Source organism: Saccopteryx leptura, chromosome 3, assembly GCF_036850995.1.
Source record: "Saccopteryx leptura isolate mSacLep1 chromosome 3, mSacLep1_pri_phased_curated, whole genome shotgun sequence".
In the NCBI taxonomy this organism is placed as follows: Eukaryota; Metazoa; Chordata; class Mammalia; order Chiroptera; family Emballonuridae; genus Saccopteryx; species Saccopteryx leptura.
The window spans coordinates 72,247,147-72,273,656 of record NC_089505.1 but is presented as its reverse complement, the minus strand read 5'-3'; the positions used below and the strand labels follow the sequence as shown (position 1 = coordinate 72,273,656).

General features: G+C 42.0%; 1 protein-coding gene and 1 long non-coding RNA gene across 2 annotated transcripts in view; one reads left to right on the top strand and one right to left on the bottom strand.

Annotated features, from left to right (window-relative positions):
* The window catches only part of LOC136399307 (uncharacterized), a 597,663-nt gene that overhangs the window by 221,226 nt on the left and 349,927 nt on the right, over positions 1-26,510 (bottom strand). The window lies entirely within an intron of this gene.
* LOC136399244 (zinc finger protein 100-like) lies at positions 1,419-25,890 on the top strand. Its single transcript, XM_066374246.1, is given in 7 exon segments — positions 1,419-1,508; positions 9,835-10,017; positions 10,375-10,456; positions 15,038-15,164; positions 23,403-23,473; positions 24,351-25,685; positions 25,688-25,890. Coding segments are annotated over 7 exon segments (1,896 nt in total). The 5' UTR covers positions 1,419-1,446; the 3' UTR covers positions 25,724-25,890.

Sequence of the window (26,510 nt, the reverse complement as noted above, 5' to 3'; positions counted from 1 at the left end):
TATTTTACCTTCTCATAAACATTTTCATATTACAATATGTGTATGGATAGCTGTATGTAATTAATACTAAATGGGTATAATAAAATTATGGGTGAACTGGTTAGAAGTTAACTAGAGTCACATAAAGGTATGTGTTAACAGAAGGTGTGCATTAAAGTGGAGGGACACTTGGCGGCGCTCTCTGCAGCGTGCTGGTCCTTTCCCCACCCCTTCTTATTCCTCTCAAGGTCTCTCTCTCCCTGTGTTCCTAAATTCCAAGGTCCCTTTCTTTGCCTCTGTAATTTGTTTCCTGAAGTCCATTGTTTTGATGGCTCACTTCTACCTCCGTTTTGCTCTAAATAAAATTTTTCTAGGCCCTGGCCAGTTTGCTCAGGCAGTTAATAGCATTGTTAAGAGGGTGAGTGCATCTGGGCCCAGAGGAAATGTACCAGTCACTGAATTTTCTCCTCAATCCACAGATCCTGACACCCCGGTGCTATAGAATCATCAGGAGCAGAAAGTTTGTCTCCCATATGCTTTTATGCGTTTCATATATTTACATCTTATACGTAAAACTGATCTAACTTAATTTTTCTTTATGGCTAGAATTAAGATTCTTAATTTACTTCCCTGCCACTAGGTATACAATTATCCCAGCATCTTCTGATGAAAGACTTATCCCGTTGGCTTATTTTTGGACCTTGGTGAAAAAGTAATTGATGCTAATATATTTCAGTTCTCAATATTGGTCGTGTGTTTCTCATTGCTCCAGAGAAATGGAGCCCCACTTTACTGGCCTCACTTTTATTCACCTTTCCCCGAGGCCCATTCCCAATGACAACTTTAGGTCATCTAGGCCACTCTTCCTCTCTGGTGGGTGATGGCCAGCCTCACTCAGAATCCATTTCTCCAAATCTTTTTCTGGTCTTAAAAGTTTTAAGAAAGTTTTCGCAAGTGGTTTGCGGTTTGTGTTCCTTTACGTGATGTATGACCTCTTTTCTGCACAGTATCACTCTCTGCTGTTATACCCACACCCGAACTCTTGGTTATTTAAGAAGTTTTTTAAAACTCCCTATTTTAAAATACAAACTTTATAAAAATTGCTGTGACAATATGATATTTCTGCTGAACCTCCCAATACAATTTAGCTCACTTCTTATTTTGGTCTGGAAGCTCGTTTCTGAAAATATACTGGCTTTCTTCAAAAGTCATATTTCAAAGAAATCAGACAATTTGAGGACCCTCCCACCTTTCAGCCACCGTAGGATCCAGGCTCCAACGTTACTGCTTTTCATATAGAATACAGGTTCAGGTTTCCCAACATGGCGGCTCCCAAGCGTCACCACGGTGCGAGCGGTCACTGACGTTTCACCTTTCAGGGCAGTGCGGGAATCGCCTGTGTTTCTTTGAATGCTTCAGAGCCTCGTCGGCTGCCGTAGCCGGTCTTTGTATCTGGATAATACGTTCATGTACCAAATCGTTTCGCGGAAGGGGAGAGTTTACATTCCTCTTGGGCTGCAGAAAGTCAGGTGCGTGTGCTCCTGTCCTTTCAAATTTTCCGAAATGTTTTGTGTCGTGGGAGGTTTGTCTCTCACATCGCAGATTAGCTGACAAAACAGAACGGAAGTGGTGCAGTGTGGACCCTGGAATTATGGCGGTGGGAGGAGCCGTGTGGAAAGCTCCCAGGTATTTCGGAGGAAGCAGGTGACTGCCTGTGCTGTTGGGCAAATAAGCTTTAACAAATGTTTTTAAAGTTTGCTTTCTTACATTTTGCATTGGCCTGGGTAGTAGTCTGTGTCAGTCTGCGCTGTTTGCCATGAAGCGGCACATTGTAAATTGCGGATTGCCTTCCTGTAGGCGGGGTCACTGTATGGCTAATGTATGCTGGAGAAGGGTTTTTCCCGCCTAGCAAACCTGGGTTTATGTTTATGATCCCATGCTCAAGGCAGTGACCTCAAGGTTTGGAACCTGAGTTCCCAGGCTGATGCTCTATCCACTGCGCGACCGCCTGGTCAGGCATTTTTTTCAAAATTTTATTTATTTATTTTAGAGGCAGGGGAGAGGAGTGGGAAGCATCAACTTGTAATTGCTCTTTATATTGCCTTGACTGGGCAAGCCTGGTGGTCATAGCGTGCCCTATCCATAGCGTCACCACAGGTCAGGAATAATGTATAAGAAATTTACTGATGCATCTGTGAACAGATGGGCTGAGTCCAAAATGGCGTCAGCCTTGTGTGCCTGAAGATTTAACTTTTATAAGGTTAGTGAGCAAAGCCTGCAAGATTAATTGTGGTAGGGAATTTTGGGGTTGGAGAAGGGTATCACTTAATGAGGAAATTGCCCCAGCCGGGATGTGGGTGTGGTGGTTAGGGAAGTGGAATATCAATTTCTCTCAGATGGAGAGTTAAGGAACTGCCATGGCCCCAAATCACTTGATACTGGCTAGTAAAGGAGTTTTGGTAAGGGGCCCTAGACCACAATCTAACTGGTATACTTTTTGAAGGAAAAGGGAGAATCTAAGTTGTTCTATGTTGGGCAGATAAAATGTATTATGTTCACTTTGTTAAAGATAGTGCTGCCCACGTGGAGGCTGTTGCCCAGGTGATATTAATGTGTGTTGGGAGTGGGCTAAAGGCAGGCAGAATCCTTGTAGCCTGGGGCTTGGTTTTGGGATTAAGCCTTTCCCACCCGTTTTGATGTGGGGTGGTACAATCTCATCATGTCTTTGATAAGTGACTTTGTATTAGAGACTTTCCTATTTTGTATATTGGATTAAAAGTTTTGAATCTACACTATAAAATGGGGGCAGAACGAGAGATTGCTCTCTTGGTTCCTGGGATTATTAGCATTAGAGGAGAGAGCAGAGCAGAAAGCAGAGAAAGGCCATGTATGGAGGAGGCCAGGAGAAGCAGCCAAGATGGCAGAGTGCTGAGTGAGATGCCAGTTTGTGTAGAGTTTGTATCTGGGATAAGGAAGGAGATGGGGAACAGAGGTGAATAAGTCTGGTGAGCTAGAAACCTTTGATTCTAGGATACTCGGATAAGTCAGTAGCTTTGTGAGCACTGAATGTGAGTGGGTTTTGGAGCCCAGTGTGTATTTTTACTTGCCCGCCGGGTGCAAGCTAGAATTAAAGAAAATGGCCTACCAGTTTTTGGCTCCATTGTTTCTTTACTGACTATCTGAATCCAGTGCGAACCTGCATGGGTCAGGCTGCTTTGATAGTGGCCGTGGCCACTGGCTACACATTCTAGAAGCTCACTTTTTTCTGAATTGTTAGAAAGATTTGTTTAAGATGCAGAACTTTTGTGCAAGAGGAAGAAACAAAGAGAAAGGACTGAGGAAGTAAAGAGAGGTAAAAAAAAGGGGGGGGCGGCTGCCCTAAGACCTCAAATAAGCAGGAAGAAGTTAGAGAAGATTGAGATGAGCGTCTTTGTACACCCCAAGAGAAAAAGAGAAAAAATAGGCTGCAATGTTAAGACACATCTGTCCTTCTACTACTACATTTCTGTTGTTGGGCAGATAAAATGTATTATGCTCACTTTGTAAAAGATAACGTTGCCCACGAGGAGGCTGTTGCCCAGGTGATATTAATGTGTGTTGGGGGCAGGCAGGATTGTTGTAGCCTGGGGCTTGGTTTTGGGATTAAGCCTTTCCCACCCTTTTTGATGTGGGGCGGTACAATCCTATCATGCCTCAGAGAAGTGACTTTGTATTAGAGACTTCCCTATTTTGTATATTGGATTAAAGGTTTGGATTTCTACACTATAAAATGGGGACAGAGCGGGAGCTTGCGCTCTTGGTTCCTAGGATGATTAGAGGAGAGAGCAGAGCAGAGAGCAGAAGGAGGCCACATGGAGTAGGCCAGGAGAAGCAGCCAAGATGGCGGAGTGCTGAGTGAGATGCCAGTTTGTATAGAGTTTGTATCTGGGATAAGGAAGGAGATGGGGAACTGAGGAGAATAAGGCTGGTAAGCTAGAAACCTTTGATTCTAGGAAACTCGGATAAGTCAGTGGCTTTGTGAGCACTGAATGTGAGTGGGTTTTGGAGCCCAGTGTATGTTTTTACTTGCCCGCCGGATGCAAGCTAGAATTAAAGACTATGGCCATTCAGTTTTTGGCTCCGCTGTTTCTTTACCGACTGTCGGAATCCAATGCGAACCTGCATGGGCCAGGCTGCTGTGATAGTGGCCCTGGCTGTGGCTTCTAGCTTTACATCTGTCCATTCCTGTGGGACAAAATGTGCTTCTGCCTCTTACTCTTCAATAACTCGTGCTGCTGGGTTTTTTTTTAAGTCACTGACCAAGGCCATAGACCTGGATGTGTTAATCTGTGCACACTAGATGCACCAACTCCCCTGTCAGCAGATGCCTGGGGCTGTATCCCTTAGTGCCTGGAGCTAATACTCCCTTCAGCTCAGTGCTGTTGAAGCTACTCTATCCATGACTACTCAGTTGCCTGGTCAGCCTTATAAAGCCATTCTTACCCTCTTCTCTGCAAAGGTTCCTGGGCCATCAAGTCTCTATCTTTGCATGAGTCTGCTGCTCATCAGCATTTTATTTTGTTCCTGTGGCTTATTTGTCGATTGTACTATTATTGTACTCCTATAATTAAAGTAACTTTAGGCTTCTTAACTGATAAAGCATATCTTTCCATTTTTTAAATTTAAACTGTATATAACTATCAGATTTAGATATTGATTGGGATTACTTTGGGTTATATATACATTTGGGAGACAAGATATTTAAAAATATGCGGACTTCTTAGACTCATGTTCACAGTCAACCTTTTCATGTACATATTTGTTAAAATTTCTGTCAACTGTTTTAAAAGTAAAAATAGGCTTTAAATTTTAAAAAATTTGACCAGGCAGTTATATCTGGACAGTGAGGAAACAAACATTTTGCCACACAATTAAATAGCCAAATTAAGGAGTCTTTAATTAATGCCAGCGACAACGAGTAGATTCACATCCTAAAGAACTCGCAACCCCAAACGTACTTAAGGGTTTTCTTTTATAGGCCTAAAGCAGAGAGGGGAGGAGGTGAGCACCTAGCCAAAGCAGTTTTACAGAAGCAAAACAGGCTTTTGGTTATTGTAGGAACAGTCTAGGGCAGAGGTTGGGAACCTTTTTGGCTGAGAGAGCCATGAATGCCACATATTTTAAAATTTAATTCCGTGAGAGCCATACAACGACCCGTGTAAATTACACATTATTCAATAAAAATTTGGTATTGTCCCGGAGGACAGCTGTGATTGGCTCCAGCCACCCGCTACCATGAACATGAGCAGTAGGAAATGAACGGATTGTAATACATGAGAATGTTTTATATTTTTAACATTTTTTTTTTATTAAAGATTTGTCTGCGAGCCAGATGCAGCCATCAAAAAAGCCACATCTGGCTTGCAAGCCATAGGTTCCTGACCCCTGGTCTAGGGAGAGAGTGCTCAGCGAAGCATTTTACAGAAAGCAAAAGAATGTGCTTGATTATCTTGGCCTTTTCCAGAGGTTGTTAAGGCAGCATCCTGAGGGCTTTCCGGAATCTGGACATTAGTGAACATTTATGGCCTGTTTAGAACTCTTTTCATTTACTCATCTGCAAATCTTGTAAAACTCATTCTGTGGTCAGGACTATGATATTTCCTCATTTCAGCAATGATGCAGTGAATAGAGTTTGGATTGAGACACAAAGAACCCAGGTTCTAAACCCTGAAGGAGCTGACTTCAGTGCAAGTTCATCAGATTTGAGCGTGACTTCACCAGCTTCAGTGCAGGGTTGCTGACTTGAGCCCAAGGTTTCTGGTTTGAACAACGGGTCACTTGCTCTGCTGTAGCCTTCCTGGTCAAGACATATATCACAAAGGGATCAAAAAATAAGTAAGGATCCTCAATGAAGAATTGATGCTTCTTACCTCTTAATCTTCCTCTCTGTTTGTCTCTCTCTCTGCCTGTGTTTCTGTCACACACAAAATTTTTTAAAATTTATTTATTGATTTTAGACAAAGAGGATGGGAGCAAGAGACAGAAAGAAACATGGATTTTTTTGTTCCAATTATTAACGCATTCATTAGATTATTTTATATGCCTTTACTGGGGATGAAATCTGCATCATTGACATTTCTGGATGACACTCGAACCATCTACGTTGAGTTACCCGGCCAAGGCTCAACATTTCTTGCTCGATATGAAATATTTCCGTTGGTTTTCAAAATGCTCGGTTATAAATTCTGTTTTGTTTCTCGATGGCCTTTTTGTCTTCAGTTACTGGGGGAGGTATGTTGGAATCTTGTGCTATTTGTCTGGATTTATTTCTTCTTGTTTTGTGGTCCATTTTGTCTATATATTTCAAGGCTGTGTTGTTAGGTGCATAGGAATGTCAGGGTTTTAATAATTTCTTTTTGTTTCGGGATTTTATAGATTGATTTTAAAGAGAGAAAAGAGAGATATGGTGGTGGTGGAAAAGAGAGGGAAGCATCAGCTTATAGTAATTGTGCCTTGGCCAGGCAAGTCCAGGGTTTCAAACCAGTAACTTCAGCATTCTGGGTCAACACTTGATCCATTGCACTCCATGGGCCAGACAGGAATTTCAGGCTTTTACAAGGTGGTGAATTGAAACTTATTGTAGTGAGCATTGCTTTTCTTTCTTGGGAATGACTTTAAAGTGTTCTAGTTTGTTCTGTGTAAGAGTATGGTTACAGCAGATTATTTTAGGTGAGTCTTTTTCTCTTTCTTTCTTTCTTTTTTTAGAGAGACAGAGAGAAATGCAGGGACAAATAGGGACAGACCAACTACAAGGGAGAGAGATGAGAAACATCAACTTGTAATTTCAGCACCTTAGTTGTTCATTGATTGCTTTCTCGTGCATGCTTTAAAGATGGGGTGCTTTAATCCAGCCACTGAACCCTTGATCTGGTCAGTGACCTTGACTCCATCCAGTGACCACAAAATGATGTCTGTGATCCAAAGTTGAAGTTGGTGAGCTGGTGCTTAAGCTCAATGAGACAATTATCAAGGCTGATGAGCCCACACACAGGCAGGCGACCCTGAATTTCGAATCTTGGTCCTCAGCATCACAGGAAATGCTCTGTTCACTGCGCCACCTCCTGGACAGCCAGTTGTATATTTTTCTAACCTTTTATTTCAAGCATTCCAGATCATTTTGTTACTTACATGTCACCTATAGCAGGTTATTTGATTTTAAATTTTATTTGAATGTGACAGTTTTGTGGATTTTGTATTTGATGTAACTAACAGGAATGCTTATTTTGTTTATACTTAATATAATTTTTCATGTGTTTTGAAATAGTAATCTTAAGTTCATTGTAGTTGCTTATATTGTTTGTTTTTTTTTCAGTTTCATTTTTTATTTTATTTTTATTTCTTTTTGGTCTTGTTTTAAATAATTTTGTAGGTTGTACTGATTGATTTTTTTTTAGAGAGATAAACATAGATTAATTTGTTGTTTCACTTATTTATGCATTCATTGGTTGCTTCTCACATGTGCCCTGAGCGGTGATCAAACTTGGAAACTTTGTATATGGGGAAGACTCTCTTCACCAACTGAGCTACTGAACCAGGTCTCAGATGAGTTGTTTGTTTGTTTTTGTTTTCATTTAATTTTTTAAAAATTTATTCATTTTATTTTTTTATTTTTTAATTTTCTTTAAAATTTTTATTTTATTTATTCATTTTAGAGAGGAGAGAGAGAGAGAGAGAGAGAGAGAGAGAGGGAGAGAGAAAAGAGAGACAGGGGGGAGGAGCTGGAAGCATCAACTCCCATATGTGCCCTGACCAGGCAAGCCCAGGGTTTCGAACCGGTGACCTCAGCATTTCCAGGTCGACGCTTTATCCACTGTGCCACCACAGGCCAATTTATTCATTTTAGATAGGGAGTAGAGAGAGGGGAGGAAGGGAAAGGGGGAGGAGCAGGAAGCATCAACTCCCATATGTGCTTTGACCAGGCAAGCCCAGTGTTTCAAACCAGCAACCTCAGCGTTCCAGGTGAACACTTTTACCCACTGCTCCACCACAGGTCAGGCTCAGATGAGTTGTTAAAATTATATTTTCCACATCTGTAAGCATAGAAATTAAAACAGCTGCAGTTTTTATCCTGACAGTAGAGATTACATATAGCATGGAACTTTATTAAATCTTTGTGATAAATAGTATCTTTACACTCTTCTACAACAATATAGGGATCTCAAGGCATTTCAACTTCATTGACCACGTTCCAATTTTTTAACATATTTGTGGACGTTTGTTTTTTATATGTGTTTCAAACCTTAGATGTTAGAATTATTGCTTATGAGACAGTGCTACCCTGGTGTGGTGACACTTTTGATGGGAGTGTCCATCTAATATGTCAAGGTTGCAGGTTTGATCCTTGCTCAGGGCACAGTTGGAGTCAACTAATGAGTGTGTAAATGGGTTGAACAACAAATACATGGTCCTCTTTCTCTTCCTCATGCTCTCTCTCTCTTTTTCTCTCTTTCTCACTCTCTCTTCTCAAATTAATGATTTGATGCCAGACCAATGCTCTACAAATGAATAAACCAACCAGGGCTTTAGGGCTATAATTTTTCTATAACATTTACATAATAATTCTACAACTTACTGACATTTAGTAAGTTTACAGTTGTGACATCATCAAGATTCAGTTTTAAAATAAATTTATGGCCCTGGCCAGTTGGCTCAGCGGTAGAGCGTCAGCCTGGTGTGCGGGCGACCCGGGTTGGATTCCCGGCCAGGGCACATAGGAGAAGCGCCCATTTGCTTCTCCATCCTCCCCCCTTCCTCTCTGTCTCTCTCTTCCCCTCCCACAGCCGAGGCTCCATTGGAGCAAAGATGGCCCGGGCACTGGGGATGGCTCCTTGGCCTCTGTCCCAGGCGCTAGAGTGGCTCTGGTCTTGGCAGAGCGACGCCCCGGAGGGGCAGAGCATCTCCCCCTGGTGGGCAGAGCGTCGCCCCCTGGTGGGCGTGCTGGGTGGATCCCGGTCAGGCGCATGCGGGAGTCTGTCTGACTGTCTCTCCCCGTTTCCAGCTTCAGAAAAATACCAAAAAAAAAAAAAAAAAAAATTTATGACCTCATACATAAAGGAATTGGATAATGGTATTATTATTGTTATGTTTTGCAAATCATTTGTATAATTTAAGTACAATTCTTCATTAGATAAATAATGTGAAAATATTTTCTCAGTCTCTGTCTCTAGCCTTCACTTTCTTAAATGTTGATGCATCTCTCACTTCCTTTCTGTCTGTCCCTGTCTGTCTGTCTTTCTGTTTGTCTCCCTTTCAATAAAATTAAAAAAAGGAAATGAATTTAGTTACATGGCTGGATATACTTCTTTCTCGCTATATAAGTGAAAATGTGCTTACTGAATGCATTTTCTATTTAAATAAGTAATTCCTGAATATAACTTTAGTTATCTTTCTTTCTTTGCAGTTTACACTTTTTCTTATCTCAAGCAGTGACTGCACTCTCCAATACACAATAGGAAAGTGGGTTTGTCATGTCCTTCCTGATGCCTCCTCATATTATTCACCTGCCACAGTGTCTGCCGTTAACAGTTTCTAGGAGGGTAGGATCATAAAATATGATTCATCTAGGATTACTAATTTAATTTCATAACAATATTTATTATATTCTTTAATGTTTAGAGAGAGAAAGGGGAGAGAGATACAGAACCATGGACTCGTTTCTGTATGTAATGTGCCTGTGATCGAACAAACAATCTTTGAGAACCAGAAGATGGTCTAACCAACCGAGCTATCCCGATCAGTGCTATAGTATTGTTTAAGAGAAAAAACTGTTTAATGTGGTTTATTTCTCTCATTAATTCCTTTTTTTGTATGTGACAGAGACAGAAAGAAAGATAAAAATTATTTTAATTTACTGATTTTTAGTGAGAGACAAAGGGAGAATGAGAGCCAGGCAGGGACATTGGTCTGTTCCTGCACGAGTCCCGACCCGAGATTGAACCAGCAGCCTCTGAGCTTCAGGAGGACACTAAACAACCAAGACATCCGTCCAGGGCACGTCAGGTGATTCTAACCTGCATCCATCCTTGAGCAGCGAGGCTCTGGGGCTTGAGATCTGGGGTGAGGGTGAGGGGACTCGGCTGTGCGTGGGTTTGGTCTGGACAAGGCCTGTGACCTGCAGGGCAGCATCTGCTTAGTGGAGGCCCCACTGCTGAGGTGTGTGTGACCAGGTGGGCAGCGTGATCTGAGGACGGGTGTGAAAAACCACTTGTGTGTCTCTGAGAACAGTTTCCTGCCCCAGAAATCCTCCTGTCTGTGGGTAGCAGTCACCATCTTTGCCATACAGAGAGGTCATTCCTGTATGTGGCTGTGGCACAGGAAGGGGGTATGATGGTAAACACCGTATCTTCTACTTTCCAGACTGACTTCCGGAAACCCTTGTTGCCTGAGGAAGAAGCCTGGAAGAGGAGGGAAGGAGGCTTCAGCTATGCCTCTTTCTCAGGTAAGATCATATTCTCTGTTCGTTGTTACATCTGTTTGTTTGTTCATTTTTTTAAAGATTTTATTTATTGATTTTAGAGAAAGGAGAGAGACAGAAAAAGGGTGGATGAGTGGAAAGCATCAACTTGTGTTAGTTGCTCCATTTGTGCCCTCGCTGGGAATGCCCGGGGTTTCGAACCAGTAACCTCAGCTTTTCCATTTCCAGTCAGTGCCGATCCACTGAGTCACCAGAGGTCAGGCTTGTGTCTGTCCTTTTTGAAATGCCCTTTGACTTGCTATTTCTTTCTGACTCTGAATTGTGCTGCCTGATGTTTGTGTACACCGACCTGGGCCGTCCCTCGGTCCCACTCAGGTCTACTTAGAGTCCATCTCTGTGACCCAATGACAGGGACTTGTAAAGAGGCCCCCCGGGCATCATCCTGGGTAAGGCTTCAGCCCTTGGGTTGGAGCTAGAATGCGAGCACTGAAGTGTGGCTGAGGAGGGAGATCGTCCAGGCACCATGTTGGACGTCCTGTCACTCTGTCAATTAGGGGAAAAGAAAAAGCACATCGAGGTCATGGACTGATGTGCACAAATACCTGATCAGTTCTGGAAAAGGGGCCAATTAGGGGAAATCCTTCTGCTTTTGTAATACATTTGAAGCTACATGAGTGAGTTACTGACTTGAACATCGAAATGTTTTGGAATTGAGCGGATAGTTCACAGACAGACATTTGTGGTAGAAGGTGTTTCATTACATCATCCATTTGTGTAATCATCCCACTGTCTGACAATTCAAGATTGTTTTTGTTTTTACCACTTCCAGTCTCGAAGGCTGCATTTTTCACCCTGCACACTGTATCCTCTGACACACTGACCCTGCTGTTCAGCGCAGGTAATAAGGTTCCAGCTGCATTCTTTTGAATGGAAATATCCACCTCCCCTCTCTACCCCACACACCCATTTGTTACAGAGACTGGCCTCTCTCCATGAAGTAGTTTTTCTTGTCAAAAATCATTTGGTATGACAGAGCTTTATTATATGCATTTCCATCTAAAAAAAATCCAAAACATCCACTTCTCCTTTATTAAGAACATTTCCCTCCCCTGGATCCTTTAGCTTGATTTCACACTAAATCTGCCCTGGGTTTTGTTTTGTTTTTCCGTTTGTGCTGAAATTCCCTTTGGAATTTTGGTATAGATTTCATCCAGTCTGTAGAATGGTTGAGTAACATGCACGTTTCAACAATAGTAACTCATTTACAACCCATTATTAAGGGATGTCTTGTTTTTTATTTTTTCAGAGAGGGGCTGATAGAGACAGACAGACAGGAAGGGAGAGAAATGGGGAGCATCAGTTCTTTGTTGTGGCACCTTAGTTGTTAATTGATTGCCTTCTCGTGTGTGCAGGGGTGCAACAGCAAAGTGAGGGACCCCTTCCTCAAGCCACTGACCTTTGGCTTCAAGCCATTGGCCATGGAGTCATGTCTATAATCCCACGCTCAAGCCTGCAACCCCGCACTCAAGGTGGCAACCTCTGGGTTTTTATCCTGCATCTTCAGCATCTCAGTCTGATGCTCTGTCCCCCATGCACCGCCTGATCAGGCTTAAGGGATGCCTTTCTGTTGATTTGAATCTTTGATTTATTTTTGCAATGGTTTGTTTCCAGTGGGTATGTCATTCAGCTTATGGACTGTTTTTAATTCCTGAGTATTTTATCCTTTTCAAAGCTGTGATGAATAAGACCGTTTTCCTTGGTGTTTTAGATAGCTCATTGTAACATTTGTATACTAGTTGTATACAGCCCGCCTTGGCTGTTAGTTTTTGTCTTATACCCTGTATTGTCTCACAGAATGTAGCTGGTCCATCAGTCCATGTATCTATATTTGTGAATTTTAACAATTCCAACTCTTTGAGTCTGTTTTATTATATTTCTTTCTCCATTTCCCTCCTCTGCTGACCTCTGTTTAAGTAGCCGTGGTGGTCAGCCCTCTTTCTCCACTATAATTCAGTGTTTTCTAATAACCACAATAGAAGTACAGTTGATAACATTTCTCTTATTCCACTGGTGGTGTGATACACGTAAGAAAAACTGATAATAAATCATATTATACAAAAAATATTTTTAGGGACAGCCTCGCTGCAATCAGATTATTAGTTTATTTTTATGTATGTGCATGAATGCATGCCTATGCATTTGCATGATTTTTATTAAAAACATCACCATTTCATAACTTTTATATATTTTGTAGTTTAAATGGTATTTTAAATATATTCCGGGCCCTGGCCGGTTGCCTCAGCGGTAGAGCGTCGGCCTAGCGTGCGGAGGACCCAGGTTCGATTCCCGGCCAGGGCACACAGGAGAAGCGCCCATTTGCTTCTCCACCCCTCCGCCGCGCTTTCCTCTCTGTCTCTCTCTTCCCCTCCCGCAGCCGAGGCTCCATTGGAGCAAAGATGGCCCGGGCGCTGGGGATGGCTCTGTGGCCTCTGCCCCAGGCGCTAGAGTGGCTCTGGTCGCAATATGGCGACGCCCAGGATGGGCAGAGCATCGCCTCCCTGGTGGGCAGAGCGTCGCCCCCTGGTGGGCGTGCCGGGTGGATCCCGGTCGGGCGCATGCGGGAGTCTGTCTGACTGTCTCTCCCTGTTTCCAGCTTCAGAAAAATGAAAAAAAAAAAAAAAATATATATATATATATATATATTCCACAGTTGTGGGTTTTTTTTACACAGTCATAATAATGTTTGGAGTGAATGTAAGGGCTTCGCCATGTGGTGGCAGAGGGATCGAGTGTCGGCTTTGAACACAGAGGACCGTGGTTTGAATCCCCAAGGCTGTGGATTGAGCACAGGCTCACTGGTTTGAGCCCAAGGATGCTGGCTTGAGTAAGGGGCACTTCCTCAGCTAGAGGCCCCTCCAATCATGGTATATTTGTACATGTGAGAAAAGAATCAATGAACGACAAAGGTGCTGCATTGAGGAATTGGTACTTCTCATCTATGTTTCTTCTTATCTGCATGTCCCTGTCTGTGTGTCTCTCAAAAGGACAAAAAAGAAAAATCAAGTGGATGGAAGAATAGTAATGTGTGTGTGAGCACAATGTGACAACCATTTATGCAATAAAATATATAGACTTGACCTCGTGTCAACCTGTTTCAGAGAACAGTTTGTCATTGTGATTTTAGACTGTTTACTAATTATTTCAGTTATTTTAAAAATAATTTCAGCCTGCCCTGTGGTGGTGCTGTGCATAAAGCATTGAGCTCGATGCTGAGGTATCTGGTTTGAAACCCGGGGTTGCCCAGTGAAGGCCCATCTGAGAAGCTACTGCTCCTAGTTGATGCTTCTTGCTACTGGTTCTTCCCCTCCTCTATCTTAAAAAAAAAGTTTAAAAAGAAGAAAGAGAAAATATTTCCATTGATTTGAAGAAGGGAGTCAACGAGAAAGAGTGAAGCATCAATTCAGTATTTCATTTAGTTGTTGTGTTTAGTAACGTACTCACAGATTTTATCTCGTGGGTGCCCTAACCAGGGATCATACCTGAAAACTTGGTGCACAGGGACGATGCCCTATCCAATGAGTCACTCTTCCAGGGCATAATTTTTTTATTCTTTATCTTTTTTTGGGGGAGGGGTGATGGAGACATAGAGAGGGACAGATAGAAGTAGACAGACAGGAAGGGAGACAGATGAGAAGCGTCAGTTGTTGTGGTCCCTTAGGTCTTCAGTGATTGCTTTCTCATATGTGCCTTGATGCGGCTACAGCAGACTGAGTGGCCCCTTGTTCAAACCAGGGACCTTGGCCTCAAACCAGCGACCATGGGGTCATGTCTATGGTCCCTCACTCAAGCTAGTGACCTTACACTAAAGATCGTGAGTCCATGTTCAAGGTGACAACCTCAGGGTTTCTAACATGGGACTTCTGAGTCCCAGTGCGATGCTGTGTCCACTGCATCACCAGCAGGTCAGGCCTGTCTGATTCTTTACCTTCAAGTCTAAAACACCAGCTAAGTTGAGGTTTTTGTTGCTTAGAACATCCGATTTTGATCTGAGGTGACTTTCTTAGAATACCCGTGACAGTTTCTCCTCGAAGACGGTGACAGAGCAGTCTCTAGTGAGCTACTGTATGGATAGTAAGTTAACATGTGGAAGCATCTGGACTAATGCTGGCATATTGGACACATACAAAGACTTCATCTCTGTTGTCCTCATCACATTTAAGAGTCTGAAAGGTTTTATAGACCCTGTGGACTTTATTGTCTCTTAAAGACACCACACATAGTCTAGTTCATAGAGACAGTGAACATTACTCAATGTATAGAACATAGTTACAAACAGTCCTCTATACACAACCTGGGTTTGAATTTTAATTGTACATTTCATGTGTTCTCTTCCAACATGAGAAACCTTTCTTGATTTTCTGGCTGTCATAAACTATTATGAGACAGTAATGTAAACCAACAAGTCCAAAACATCACTTGCTCAAATCTAGATGTGTATGTTTCAGATAGTCATTTTAACCAAATCGATTTTTATATCTCCCTTCTCATTCTGTGTGAGGCTACTAACTGTCACCATTTCTCCTTGGTGAAATGTTTTCATTTCAGCGATGGTTGACCTTCAGGGATGTGGCCATAGAATTTTCTCAAGAGGAGTGGGAATACCTGAGCCCAGCTCAGCAGGCCTTGTATGTGCACGTGATGTGGGAGAACTACAGGAACCTGCTCTCACTGGGTGAGGATGACTTTGCTCCAGAAGTCACTGTCTGCCCTTGTGTGTCTTTTTCTTGTGTGCGTGTTGGGAGCCCCTGCTTGGGTGACTGAGATTGAAGCTCTGTGTACTCAGACAGGAAAGGCTTCATAATGTGGCTTTAGGACTTTAAACTTCCCACTTCATAGTATTCAGGAGTTGTTCCAGAGCTTTAAGTGTTTATAATGCTCTATGCCAAACTTAACCTATCTGAGTTTTTGTTCTTTGTACTTGTACTATTGATTCAGTAGTTCTTGGAAAGAGAGCTTGGGACCTGCATATTGACACTGGTCCCTATGCACAGAAGGTGACAAGCAGTGGGTTGATTAGTGAAAGGCTTCTCTCAATTTTGCTGTAATATTCTTTTTCCTTAATTGAATGAAGATCAGATATTCTGGAAAACTGAACATCTTCATGTTGATTTCTATATATATGCGGGAATTTTTGTTTCTGATGTGAATATTAATCTCCATGTTGGAGCAAGGTAAACAGGCTGGGACTCTGCTGAGAGAGAGTTGAAAATACTAAAAGCAATAAAAAAATGAAGAAATTATTGCTGCACCTCATCTCTCCCTTTTCATGGGATGTACCCACCATGTGTGCCTGCAGCTCAGGGAGTAATGTTTTGCCCCTCCAGTCCCCGAGGCTGCTGAGAGTGAGTGCTGTGACCCCATACTGTCCCTGCCTCTGGGGCTCTGCGATTGTCAGTGGCGGCAGCTGCGTGTCTAGTTTGGTTTTCTGCTTGGTAATGTTGGCCGCAGGAGCACAGCTGCCATGCCTGTGTACCATCTCTCGGTTCAGCTGCAGTTCATGCTGGCCACGCAGGAAGAATGTTGCTTCTACTTTCTGCCCTTTCTGGGTGCAGAGAGTGTGCCCTGGTAACCTGACTTCTCCCCTGCTACCGGGTTCACTGGTGTCTTTCTGGCTGTGTGTGTGTCTCCCGTCTCTTTCATGCTCTTCCCTTGTTCTTTCAGGTTAGGGCACCTTTCTTTTTTTTTTTTTTTTTTTCATTTTTCTTAAGCTGGAAACGGGGAGAGACAGTCAGACAGACTCCCGCATGCGCCCGACCGGGATCCACCCGGCACGCCCACCAGGGGCGAGGCTCTGCCCACCAGGGGGCGATGCTCTGCCCATCCTGGGCGTCGCCATGTTGCGACCAGAGCCACTCTAGCGCCTGAGGCAGAGGCCACAGAGCCATCCCCAGCGCCCGGGCCATCTTTGCTCCAATGGAGCCTTGGCTGCGGGAGGGGAAGAGAGAGACAGAGAGGAAGGCGCAGCAGAGGGGTGGAGAAGCAAATGGGCGCTTCTCCTTTGTGCCCTGGCCGGGAATCGAACCCGGGTCCTCCGCACGCTAGCCCGACGCTCTACCGCTGAGCCAACCGGCCAGGGCAGGTTAGGGCACCTTTCGATGTGGCAGTGTGAGAGTTTCTCAGGTGATCTGTTGACCTCGTGCATGAGATCTTCTATCTGGGCTGCAAATCATGCTTAATTATTCTGTCTTTCTATACTGTACCTTTTTTAAATTTATTTTTTTATTTTTGAGAGAGAGAGACAGACAGGAAGGGATAGAAAAGAGAAGCATCAGTTCTTTGTTGTGGCACCTTAGTTGTACATTGTTTTCTTTCTCATATGTGCCTTGACCGGGAGCTACAGCAGAGTGAGTGACCCCTTCCTCAAGCCAGTGACCTTGCGCTCAAGACAGCAATGTTGGACTCCGAGCCAGCAACCTTTGGGTTCAAGCTGGTGAGTTCATGTACAAGCCGGAGACCTCCAAATTTCAAAGCTGGGTTTTCTGTGTCCAATCTGATGGTCTATGGACTGCACCACTACTAGGTCAGGCACTCTCATAAAACCTTAAAAAATTGAGTTGTCGCCCTGGCCGGTTGGCTCAGTGGTAGAGCGTTGGCCTGGCGTGTAGAAGTCCCGGGTTCGATTCCCGGCCAGGGCACACAGGAGAAGGGCCAATCTGCTTCTCCACCCCTCCCCCTCTCCTTCATCTCTGTCTGTCTCTTCCCCTCCTGCAGCCGAGGCTCCATTGGAGCAAAGATGGCCTGGGCGCTGGGGATGGCTCCTTGGCCTCTGCCCCAGGCTCTGGAGTGGCTCTGGTTGCGACAGAGCGACACCCTGGAGGGGCAGAGCATCACCTCCTGGTGGGCAGAGCGTCGCCCCCTGGTGGGTGTGCCGGGTGGATCCCGGTCGGATCCCGGTCGGGCGCATGCGGGAGTCTGTCTGACTGTCTCTCCCTGTTTCCAGCTTCAGAAATATACAAAAAAAAAAAAAAAATTGAGTTGTGGATGTTTCGGCTTATGCGGTTTATATCATATATTTACTACCTGGGCAAACTGATATGATTGTGTATAGCAGAAGTATGCTTGGTAGTATTTTTCTGTGACATTATTGTGTTTTTATTTTTAATATTATGATCTTACAACTCTGTTAGGATAGGTAAGTGACATGCTAGAGTGTGTTTTGACTTACACCAAAATTTGGGTTATGTCACTGTTGTAGGAATTAAACTGTCATAATCTGAGGACCCCATGTAATCTGATTTTGAATTCAGTCTATTAATTTATTTTTTACACAGTCAGAGAGAGAGATCCATAGGGACAGCCAGACAGGAACGGAGAGAGATGAGAAGCATCAATCATCAGTTTTTTGTTTCGACACCTTAGTTGTTCATTGATTGCTTTCTCATATGTTGCCTTGACTGTGGGGCTACAGCAGACGGAGTAACCCCTTGCTCAACCAGCAACCTTGAGTCCAAGCTAGCGAGCTTTTTGTTTTTGTTTTGTTTTTTTTTGTTCAAACCAGATGAGCCTGCGCTCAAGCTGACGACCTTGGGGTCTCGAACCTGGGTCCTCTGCATCTCAAGCCGATGCTCTATCCACTGCTCTACTGCCTGGTCAGGCAGTCTATTAATGTTTTACTCATAACTTTTGCATCATAATTCATCACAGATTTTGGTTTGTGGTTTTATTCTCAGTACTTTTGTTTCGGTTTGATATCACATAAAGATAGCTTCCTAGAAAGTATTTTTTTACTCATTTTTAGTTTTTATTTATATATATTTTTATAGAGAGAGACAGGAAGGGAGAGAGATTATAAGCATTGATTTGTAGTTGTTGCAATTTATTCACTGATTGCTTCTTGTGTGCCTTCAGTGGGGGCTTCGTCCGAGCCAGGGACCCCTGCTGAAGCCAGCAACTATGGAGTCATGTCTCTGATCTCATGCTGAAGCCAGCTACCCTGTACTCAAGCCAGATGAGCCCATGCTAAAGACAGTGACTTGGGGTTCTGAACCGTGTTCGTGGTCTGCACACTATCCAGTGTGCCATCACCTGCTCAGCAGAAGCATTTCTATAATTCCTTTACTCTTTAATGTTTGGACATGTTCGTGAAGAATTATTAGTGTCATTTTTTTTTATTTTTTAAAATGTATTAATTTTAGTGAGACAGTAAGGGAGGGAGAGAGAGCCAGGAACATAGATCTGTTTGTGTCCGTATCCTGACGGGTTGAACTGACAACCTTTGCGCTTCGGGTTCTTGCTCTAAGCAGCCGAGCTATCCGGCCCGGGCCTGTTAGTTTTCTTTAAATGTTGCTAGAATTACCAAGTTCATCAGTCCATGTGCTGCACAACTTTCCTCTGCAGGGAGCGTTTTTTTTTTTTAAACTTATTACTCTTTTATCTATGTCCTGGTTTACTAGTGGATCTCCTTTGATTTTTCTTCTGCATTAATTTTTTAAGCTAAATTTTAAGAAGTGTGACCTTATGGAACTTGACTCCCCATGTTTTGGTGTCCAGTGGTTTTGCAGGTAATTGTTCATAATAGTCTCTTACATTTTCTTTTTTGGCATTATTTATAAAATGTATGCTTCTTGTTTTGACTTCATTGTCTTACCTTTTAGTTTCAGTTAATTTCCTTATGGTTTCTCGCTGTTTTAATTTTACAATATGTTATATCTGTCTATCTATCTGTCCTGTATTTATTTATTTATTTTGAGAAATCAGGAGGTAGAGAGACTCAGTGCATTTGCCGCAACAGGGATCCAGCTGGAAACCACTGTCTGAGGCCAATGCTCAAATCAATCAGGCTATTTTTAGCTGCTGAGGCTGAAGGTTGAGCCACTGGCACCTTTGGCTGAGAAAGGAAGAAAGAGAAGGGGGAGTGGAAAGGGAAGAGAAGCAGGTGATCGCACCCTGACCTGCGTTGAAACGTGGGATTTCTGCATGCTGGGCCACCGATACCTGGTGAGCCTTCTGATCTCTCGTGGGCATTAGTGGAAGAACCACCCATTATCCCAGGGAGTATGAACGTGCTTTGTGCAGGAGAACACGGACACCAGTCAGCTGTGCCAGAAGTTCCTCAGGCCTAAGAGACCGTTGCTGGGCATGAGTGTGCTCTGTGTTGTGTGTAATTCCCCAGTTTAAAATGTTTTCTCTAACTTGAGCGTATGGTACCTTCCTTTAGCTCATGTCTACCTTCAATACTGTTGTCTCCTTGTTGTAAGAACACTCTCCAACCCCCCACTGCCTTTTTTATTTTAATCAAGCACAACAGTGCATTCGTTGTGTACTGTCAGTACCTGAGCGCTCTGTGTCACACAAAGGAGTAACCAGTTTAGGGGCAGCTGGAAACAGTCAGATCATTGAACACACAGTGCACTCATCTGTTTCTACCCAGAGAATGATTTTTTTTAAAACAATATTTCCATGGTGTGTCAGGGAGAATGGGCAGTTATCAGGGGCAAACATAAGCATCTTTTCTTCTGTGATGTGACTTACCTGCCCTGCTCTCCTGAAGCTGTTGTGGTCTAATTGGTTTCTGGAGTCCTCAGAAAAGGCAGCTTTGCTAGTACTGGTTGCTAGTTCCCTTCTCCATGGAAGAGCAGCGTTTTGATGCTTCCTATTGTGCCATGTCGCTGAAGACCTGTAAACGGTACAGTGGTACTTTGAGATACTAGTTTCATTCATTCTGTAACCGAGCTTGTAAGTCAGTCAACTTGTTTATCAAACAAATTTGTCCCATTTAAAATAACTGAAATAGATTTAATCCATTCCAGCCCTATGAAACATCCCTAAACTATCCTAAATTATGAAAAAAGACGTTTTTAATTAAGAAACACATGTAATATGGCTCCATGTCAGTCTGCCCTGCCCCCCCTCCCCCGGCTTTCAAAACAGGATGGAAAAACTGCTTATGTGGTACAATCTGAGAGCACTTGGAAAATCAGAATTTGAGGGTCGCCTGCACATGAGTCTTGAGGCCAACCATGGGTTTATGAAAATGTAAAGCAGAGGCCCGGTGGCACTCGGACCTGAGTCACTGAGAAAAGGATTTGAACAGGTTCATGAAGACTGGTCAGACATCAGCAGGCAAAGGAAGAAAAGGAGAAGAAAGGAAAAATGGAGCCTTCGTGGAAGGCAGGAGATTGCCTATCAGATTTCAGGACAACACATGTTTGACCAATTTCATGATATCACTGTAGCTAAGCAGTTCTCTGTTTCAGCTAATTTAGGAAGAAGTTATAAATTCTATACGAATATCACATTTCTTTTATAATAATTGTCATATTTCCTTCATTATTTTTCTTTCTACTGTATTAATTAATAGTTTAAAATAAAAAGAAATAAAAAAGAAACACATGTATACTTTACCAATGCATAACAAATTTTATAAAATAAGAGAAAATAATGTTATTTAGTACTGTATTCTTACCTTGGAGACAAGACGAGTGCGGCTAACAGTGGTGAATGGTGGAGGAGGGAGGGAGGGAGGAAGGGCTGCAGGCACTGTAGACACGTAAACTAAAACTGCACTTTCTTAACACTAAATGTAAACTAAAACTACATTTTCTTTAATTAAAATGAAATCACAAAAACTTAATTTTAAAATAATGCACTTTCTCAACTTTAAACTTAACCTAAGCTTATTAACATTACATATTTTTCATTTAATCATCACCTGTTTTTACCTTTTTGGCTGCACTTCCGGCACTTTCATTTGCAGGACTTTTTTTATTTTTATTTATTTTTTATTCATTATAGAGTGGGGAGAGAGAGAGAGAAGAGTGAGGAACAGGAAGCATCAACTCCCATATGTGCCTTGACCAGGCAAGCCCAGGGTTTTGAACCGGCAACCTCAGTGTTTCTAGGTTGACGCTTTATCCACTGTGCCACTACAGGTCAGGCTCATTTGCAGGACTTTTGAATAAAAATCTATCCAAAGAGGTTTGCTTTTGCCTGCCTTTTAAAATGTTACGGAAATGTGACAAACAAATGTCATTAAAAAGTGTTGAAGCACGACCAGTTGAAACTTTCTCTGGGTGTTTCTTTTCAATGAAACTTGAAAGCTTCTCCCACATTGCCAGCATGTCTTTAATTTCTCTTGTAGAAAAAACTTCCTCCGACTCTACCTCCTCCTCACTACTGATCTCTTACAGAAGCTCCGTATGTTGCATCATCTGTAGCTCCTTCAACTCCTCAGTTGAGAGTTTCTCCTCATGTTCCTCAGTGAGGTCGTTTATGTCACCCTTATCCATCCTCAGACCCATTGACTTTTCGAGGGACAGTCTCCTTCAGCGCTTTACCTTGGTCTCAGTCTCTGGTTCGAATCCTTTGAAGTCCCTGTCTGCAACATCAGGCCATAACTTTCCCCATGCCGAGTTCAAGGTTCTTATAACCTCTTGCCATGCCAAGTCAATAATGCGTGAACATATCACGATGTTGTAGTGAACTTTCCAAAACTCTCCCAGGGTTAGAACTGTATTCTCAGTCACCTCAAAGCAGCGGCGGAACAAGTACTTTGTGTAAAGCTTTTTAAAGTTGGAAATGACCTGCTGTTTCATAGGTTGCAAGATTGAAGTCATGTTGGGTGGGAGGTAGAGGACTTTCACAAATTTGAACTCATCGAGAATGTCATCTTCAAGACCAGGTGGGTGGGCTGGAGCATTATCAAGGATTAATAATGATTTCATCGGGAGTTTATTTTCTTGAATATATTTCTTCACTGCAGGACCAAAGAGGAGATTTACCCACTCAGTAAAAAACTGCCACGTAATCCATGCCCTAGCATTGGCGCGCCACATAACCTGCAGTTTTTCTTTAAGAATCTTGTGAGTCTTAAAGGCTCGAGAATTTTCAGAATGATACACTAGCAGTGGCTTTATTTTACAGTCACCGCTAGCATTTGCACACAATTCAAGGGTCAGACGTTCCTTCATATGCTTAGAGCCTGGCAGCTTCTTCTCCTCTGTGGTGAAGAAATTCCTCCGGGGCATTTTTTTTCCCCAAAAAAATCCTGTTTCATCATACTTGAACACTTGTTGGGGGATGTAGCCTTCCTTTGCGATAAGCGCAGCAAAACTTGCTGTGTACTCCTCAGCTGCCTTAACGTCAGCACTCGCAGCTTCACCATGCCTCACTACCAAGTGGATGCCACATCTCTTGAAATTTTCAAACCAGCCATGACTTGCCTTAAATGTATCTTCTGCTGCCTCTTTTAAGGTTGATGGTTCTTCATGTTGCTATAAATAATACATGCCTTTTCTCATATTACACTCTCCGTCACTGTATCTCCTGCCAGCTCTTTCTCTTTCACCCACACCAGCAGAAGCTTCTCCATTTCTTCATGGATATTTACCCTTAACTGGGACAAAATTGTAGTTCCTTTCGCTGGATTTGCGTTTTTGATGGTATCCTTTTGTTTAATGATGGTACAAATTGTAGATGTATTGCAGTTGTACAGACTTGCCAGTTCAATCACTCATACACCACGCTCATGTTTTTCTATAATTTCTTGCTTCTATCGACATCATTCTCTTCTTCTCACCACTATCCTTGACACTCACTTTGTTCGACCCCATAATAGCACACAAAAAAAGATAGTAAAAAATGCAAAAATGATGCAAGAACAAGTACAGCTCATGAGATTCGACTTGTTTCTGTGGGTAACACGTGAGAAAGAACGAGATGCTGGAGTAGTGCTGCTGATACTGGACCCGTGCGCCAACGCGCCAACCAGCGGCAGCTTCTTGAATCACAACTTGAATGTCAGAATTTTGCTCAGATCTCGAACAAAATACAAACTGAGTCGCAGCTCGTATCTTTAAAAAAAAATTGTTAGTCTGCTCGTATCTCAAGGTACCACTGTACTCAGTTTCTACATTATAGTTCAAAGTATAGTTATGTAACTATAGCTTTTGATAACTTATTTATCTTACAGCTATTTTTTCAGAAGAAACCCAAGACTTGTTGCCAAAGCCAACCAAAGAATTATTCCAGAAAATGCTATTGGTAAGATATGGAAGGGTGATATTTAGCACATATTCCTCATGAAAGTGGGAATGTTATTAGGAGTATGAATGACAGAAAGGGTGTTAGGATGGCCCTAACCCTAAAAGAGATCGAAGGTCTAAAATACCTTTGATAAACCATTACTAATTTATTTGCATTTGCAGAATGATGTTTTGTTGTTTTATGGGGGTTTTCACTTATGTGTCCTTTGTTTGTTTATATTATTAAACATGGAGTATTAAAGAAGAAAGGACTCAGGTTGGAATAAGCCACAGGTATCCTAGGCAGAACTGCTTTGGCTCAGTGAGAAGTCATAGGAAAGAGAGCCTTAGAAACAGACCCAAGGACTGAGCCCAGGACTAGCTGCTGCTGCCCATTGCTCCCTGGTTCCAAGTCCTGTGGGGTCCCTTAGAGTTTAGAGCCTGCACACTGGAGCTGGAACAAGAGGAGTAGAGCAGAGTGTGTTTGAATGGAAAGACCCAAATGAAATTTTAATACATTTCCTGAGACTATTTATAAACATGGGAGAAGATATTTGTAAAATTCATCACATTCTTAAGCCTGTGGTACAAATAATTTTTACTATAAAAAATGTATTAAACACTCAAACTCTTGAAAAATTAGAGATTTTAAAATGAAGATAGAATTTCAAAGGCTGATCACATTAAGCATCCATTAAACAAGTGTTCATGGTTTTTCCACTCAGAAATCTTTCGGAGTCTATAGTTTTCATAAGTTTGGTTGGTTTTTTTTGTACAGTCATTAATAATGTTCGTCATTCAGTAGGTGTGACATAGTAGTTTATTGGAACATCTTTACATGTTTACTGATTCTAGAGGCCTCACTAATGACCTATCTATTTACATTGATTTACCAGAGTATGTTTAATGGAGAGAGAAGTGACCGATTCAATGACTGTTGGGAAAACTTTAGTCAAGGTTCAAATCCTAATAAACATCTGGCAACTGAATTTCTGAAGAACCATTCTAAATGCGGGAAGGACATTGATCAAAGTTTAAAACTTACTCTGCACCAGAATATTCATATTGCTGAGGAGAAAAATAATTGTAGTGAGACAGACAATTGCTTAAACCAACTGTTAAATCTCAGTGAACAGGAGACTACTCATACTGAGGAAGAAGCTAATAAATGTAATAATGAGAGTGAAAGAGTTTCTGTTCAGATTTTTAAACACACTAAACGCAAGAAATTTTATGCAAGAAAGACACCTTACAATTGTGAGAAATGTGGTAAAGCCTTTATGTCTCTTGCATATCTCTCTCAACATAAGATGGTTCATGCTGAAGATAAGGCTTACAAATGTAAACAGTGTGGTAAAGCCTTTAATTCAAGTTCAAACCTTACTGCACATGAGCGAAGCCATACTGGAGAGAAGCCTTACAAATGTGAAGTATGTGGCAAAGGTTTTACTAGGCATTCGGGTGTTATTAGTCATCAGAGAATTCATACTGGAGAGAAGCCTTACAAATGTGAAATATGTGGCAAAGGTTTTACTTGGCATTCAGGTGTTATGAATCATGAGAGAGTTCATAGTGGAGAGAGGCCTTATAAGTGTCAAATATGTGGGAAGGATTTCAATCACCATTCACTTCTTATTCAACATGAGAAAATTCATACTGGAGAGAAGCCTTACAAATGCGAAATATGTGGCAAATGTTTTGGTCGGCTTTCACATATTACTAGACATAAGAAAACTCATACTGGAGTGAAGCCTTACAAATGTGAAATATGTGGCAAAGGTTTTGCTCGGCGATCATATATTACTGCACATAATAAAATTCATACTGGAGATATGCCTTACAAATGTGAAGTATGTGGCAAAGCTTTTAATTGGCGTTCAAGTCTTACTCAACATGAAATAATTCATACTGGAGAGAAGCCTTACAAATGTGAAATATGTGGCAAAGTTTTTAATTGGCATTCAAGTCTTACTCAACATGAAATAATTCATACTGGAGAGAAGCGTTACAAATGTGAAATATGTGGCAAAGCTTTTAATTGGCGTTCAAGACTTACTCAACATGAAATAATTCACTCTGGAGAGAAGCCTTACAAATGTGAAGTATGTGGCAAAGCTTTTAATTGGCGTTCAAGTCTTACTCAACATGAAATAATTCATACTGGAGAGAAGCCTTACAAATGTGAAATACGTGGCAAAGTTTTTAATTGGCATTCAAGTCTTACTCAACATGAAATAATTCATACTGGAGAGAAGCGTTACAAATGTGACATGTGGCAAAGCTTTTAATTGGTGTTCAAGACTTACTCAAAATGAAATAATTCACTCTGGAGAGAAGCCTTACAAATGTGAAATATGTGGCAAAGGTTTTGCTATTCATTCAAGTGCTATTCAACATAAGAGAATTCACATCAGGGTGAAGACTGAACAATCATAACACTGCTCAAAAAAATTAGGGGACATTTTGTTACTTCATATTTTGAAATATCCCCTAGTTTTTGTGAGCAGTATATAATGAATTCCATATTCAGAATTTTATCGACACATGAGAATTCATAATAGAAACTTTAAAAATAAAAACTGGAAACTCTTACAGCTGGATCATCAGCCTCACTCAGTATACGAGAATGCATATTGGGGAGAAATTTTCCATTCATACACTGTTCAAAATACACGCTTCAGTAACACTACTCACGCTGGCAACTGAACTTAAAGAAGTAAAAAATAAAAGGGAAAGGAATTGAATCTGAGATGCCACTGAATATCAATCAAAAATCATTTTTAGCCTGACCTGTGGTGGTGCATTGGACAAAGCATGCACCTGGAACGCTGAGAATGCTGGTTCATAACCCTGTACTTGTCTGATCAAGTCATATGGGAGTTGATGCTTCCTGCTCCTCCCCTCTTTCTCTCTCTCTTTGTCTTTCTCTCACATACTCTCTCTTCTCTCTAAAATGAATAAAACACAATTTTCCAATATTTCATTAAATCGTAATATTTATTATACAGAGTATAATCTAAGGTTTACACCCTTAGTTAACTTTTAAGTATGTTTCA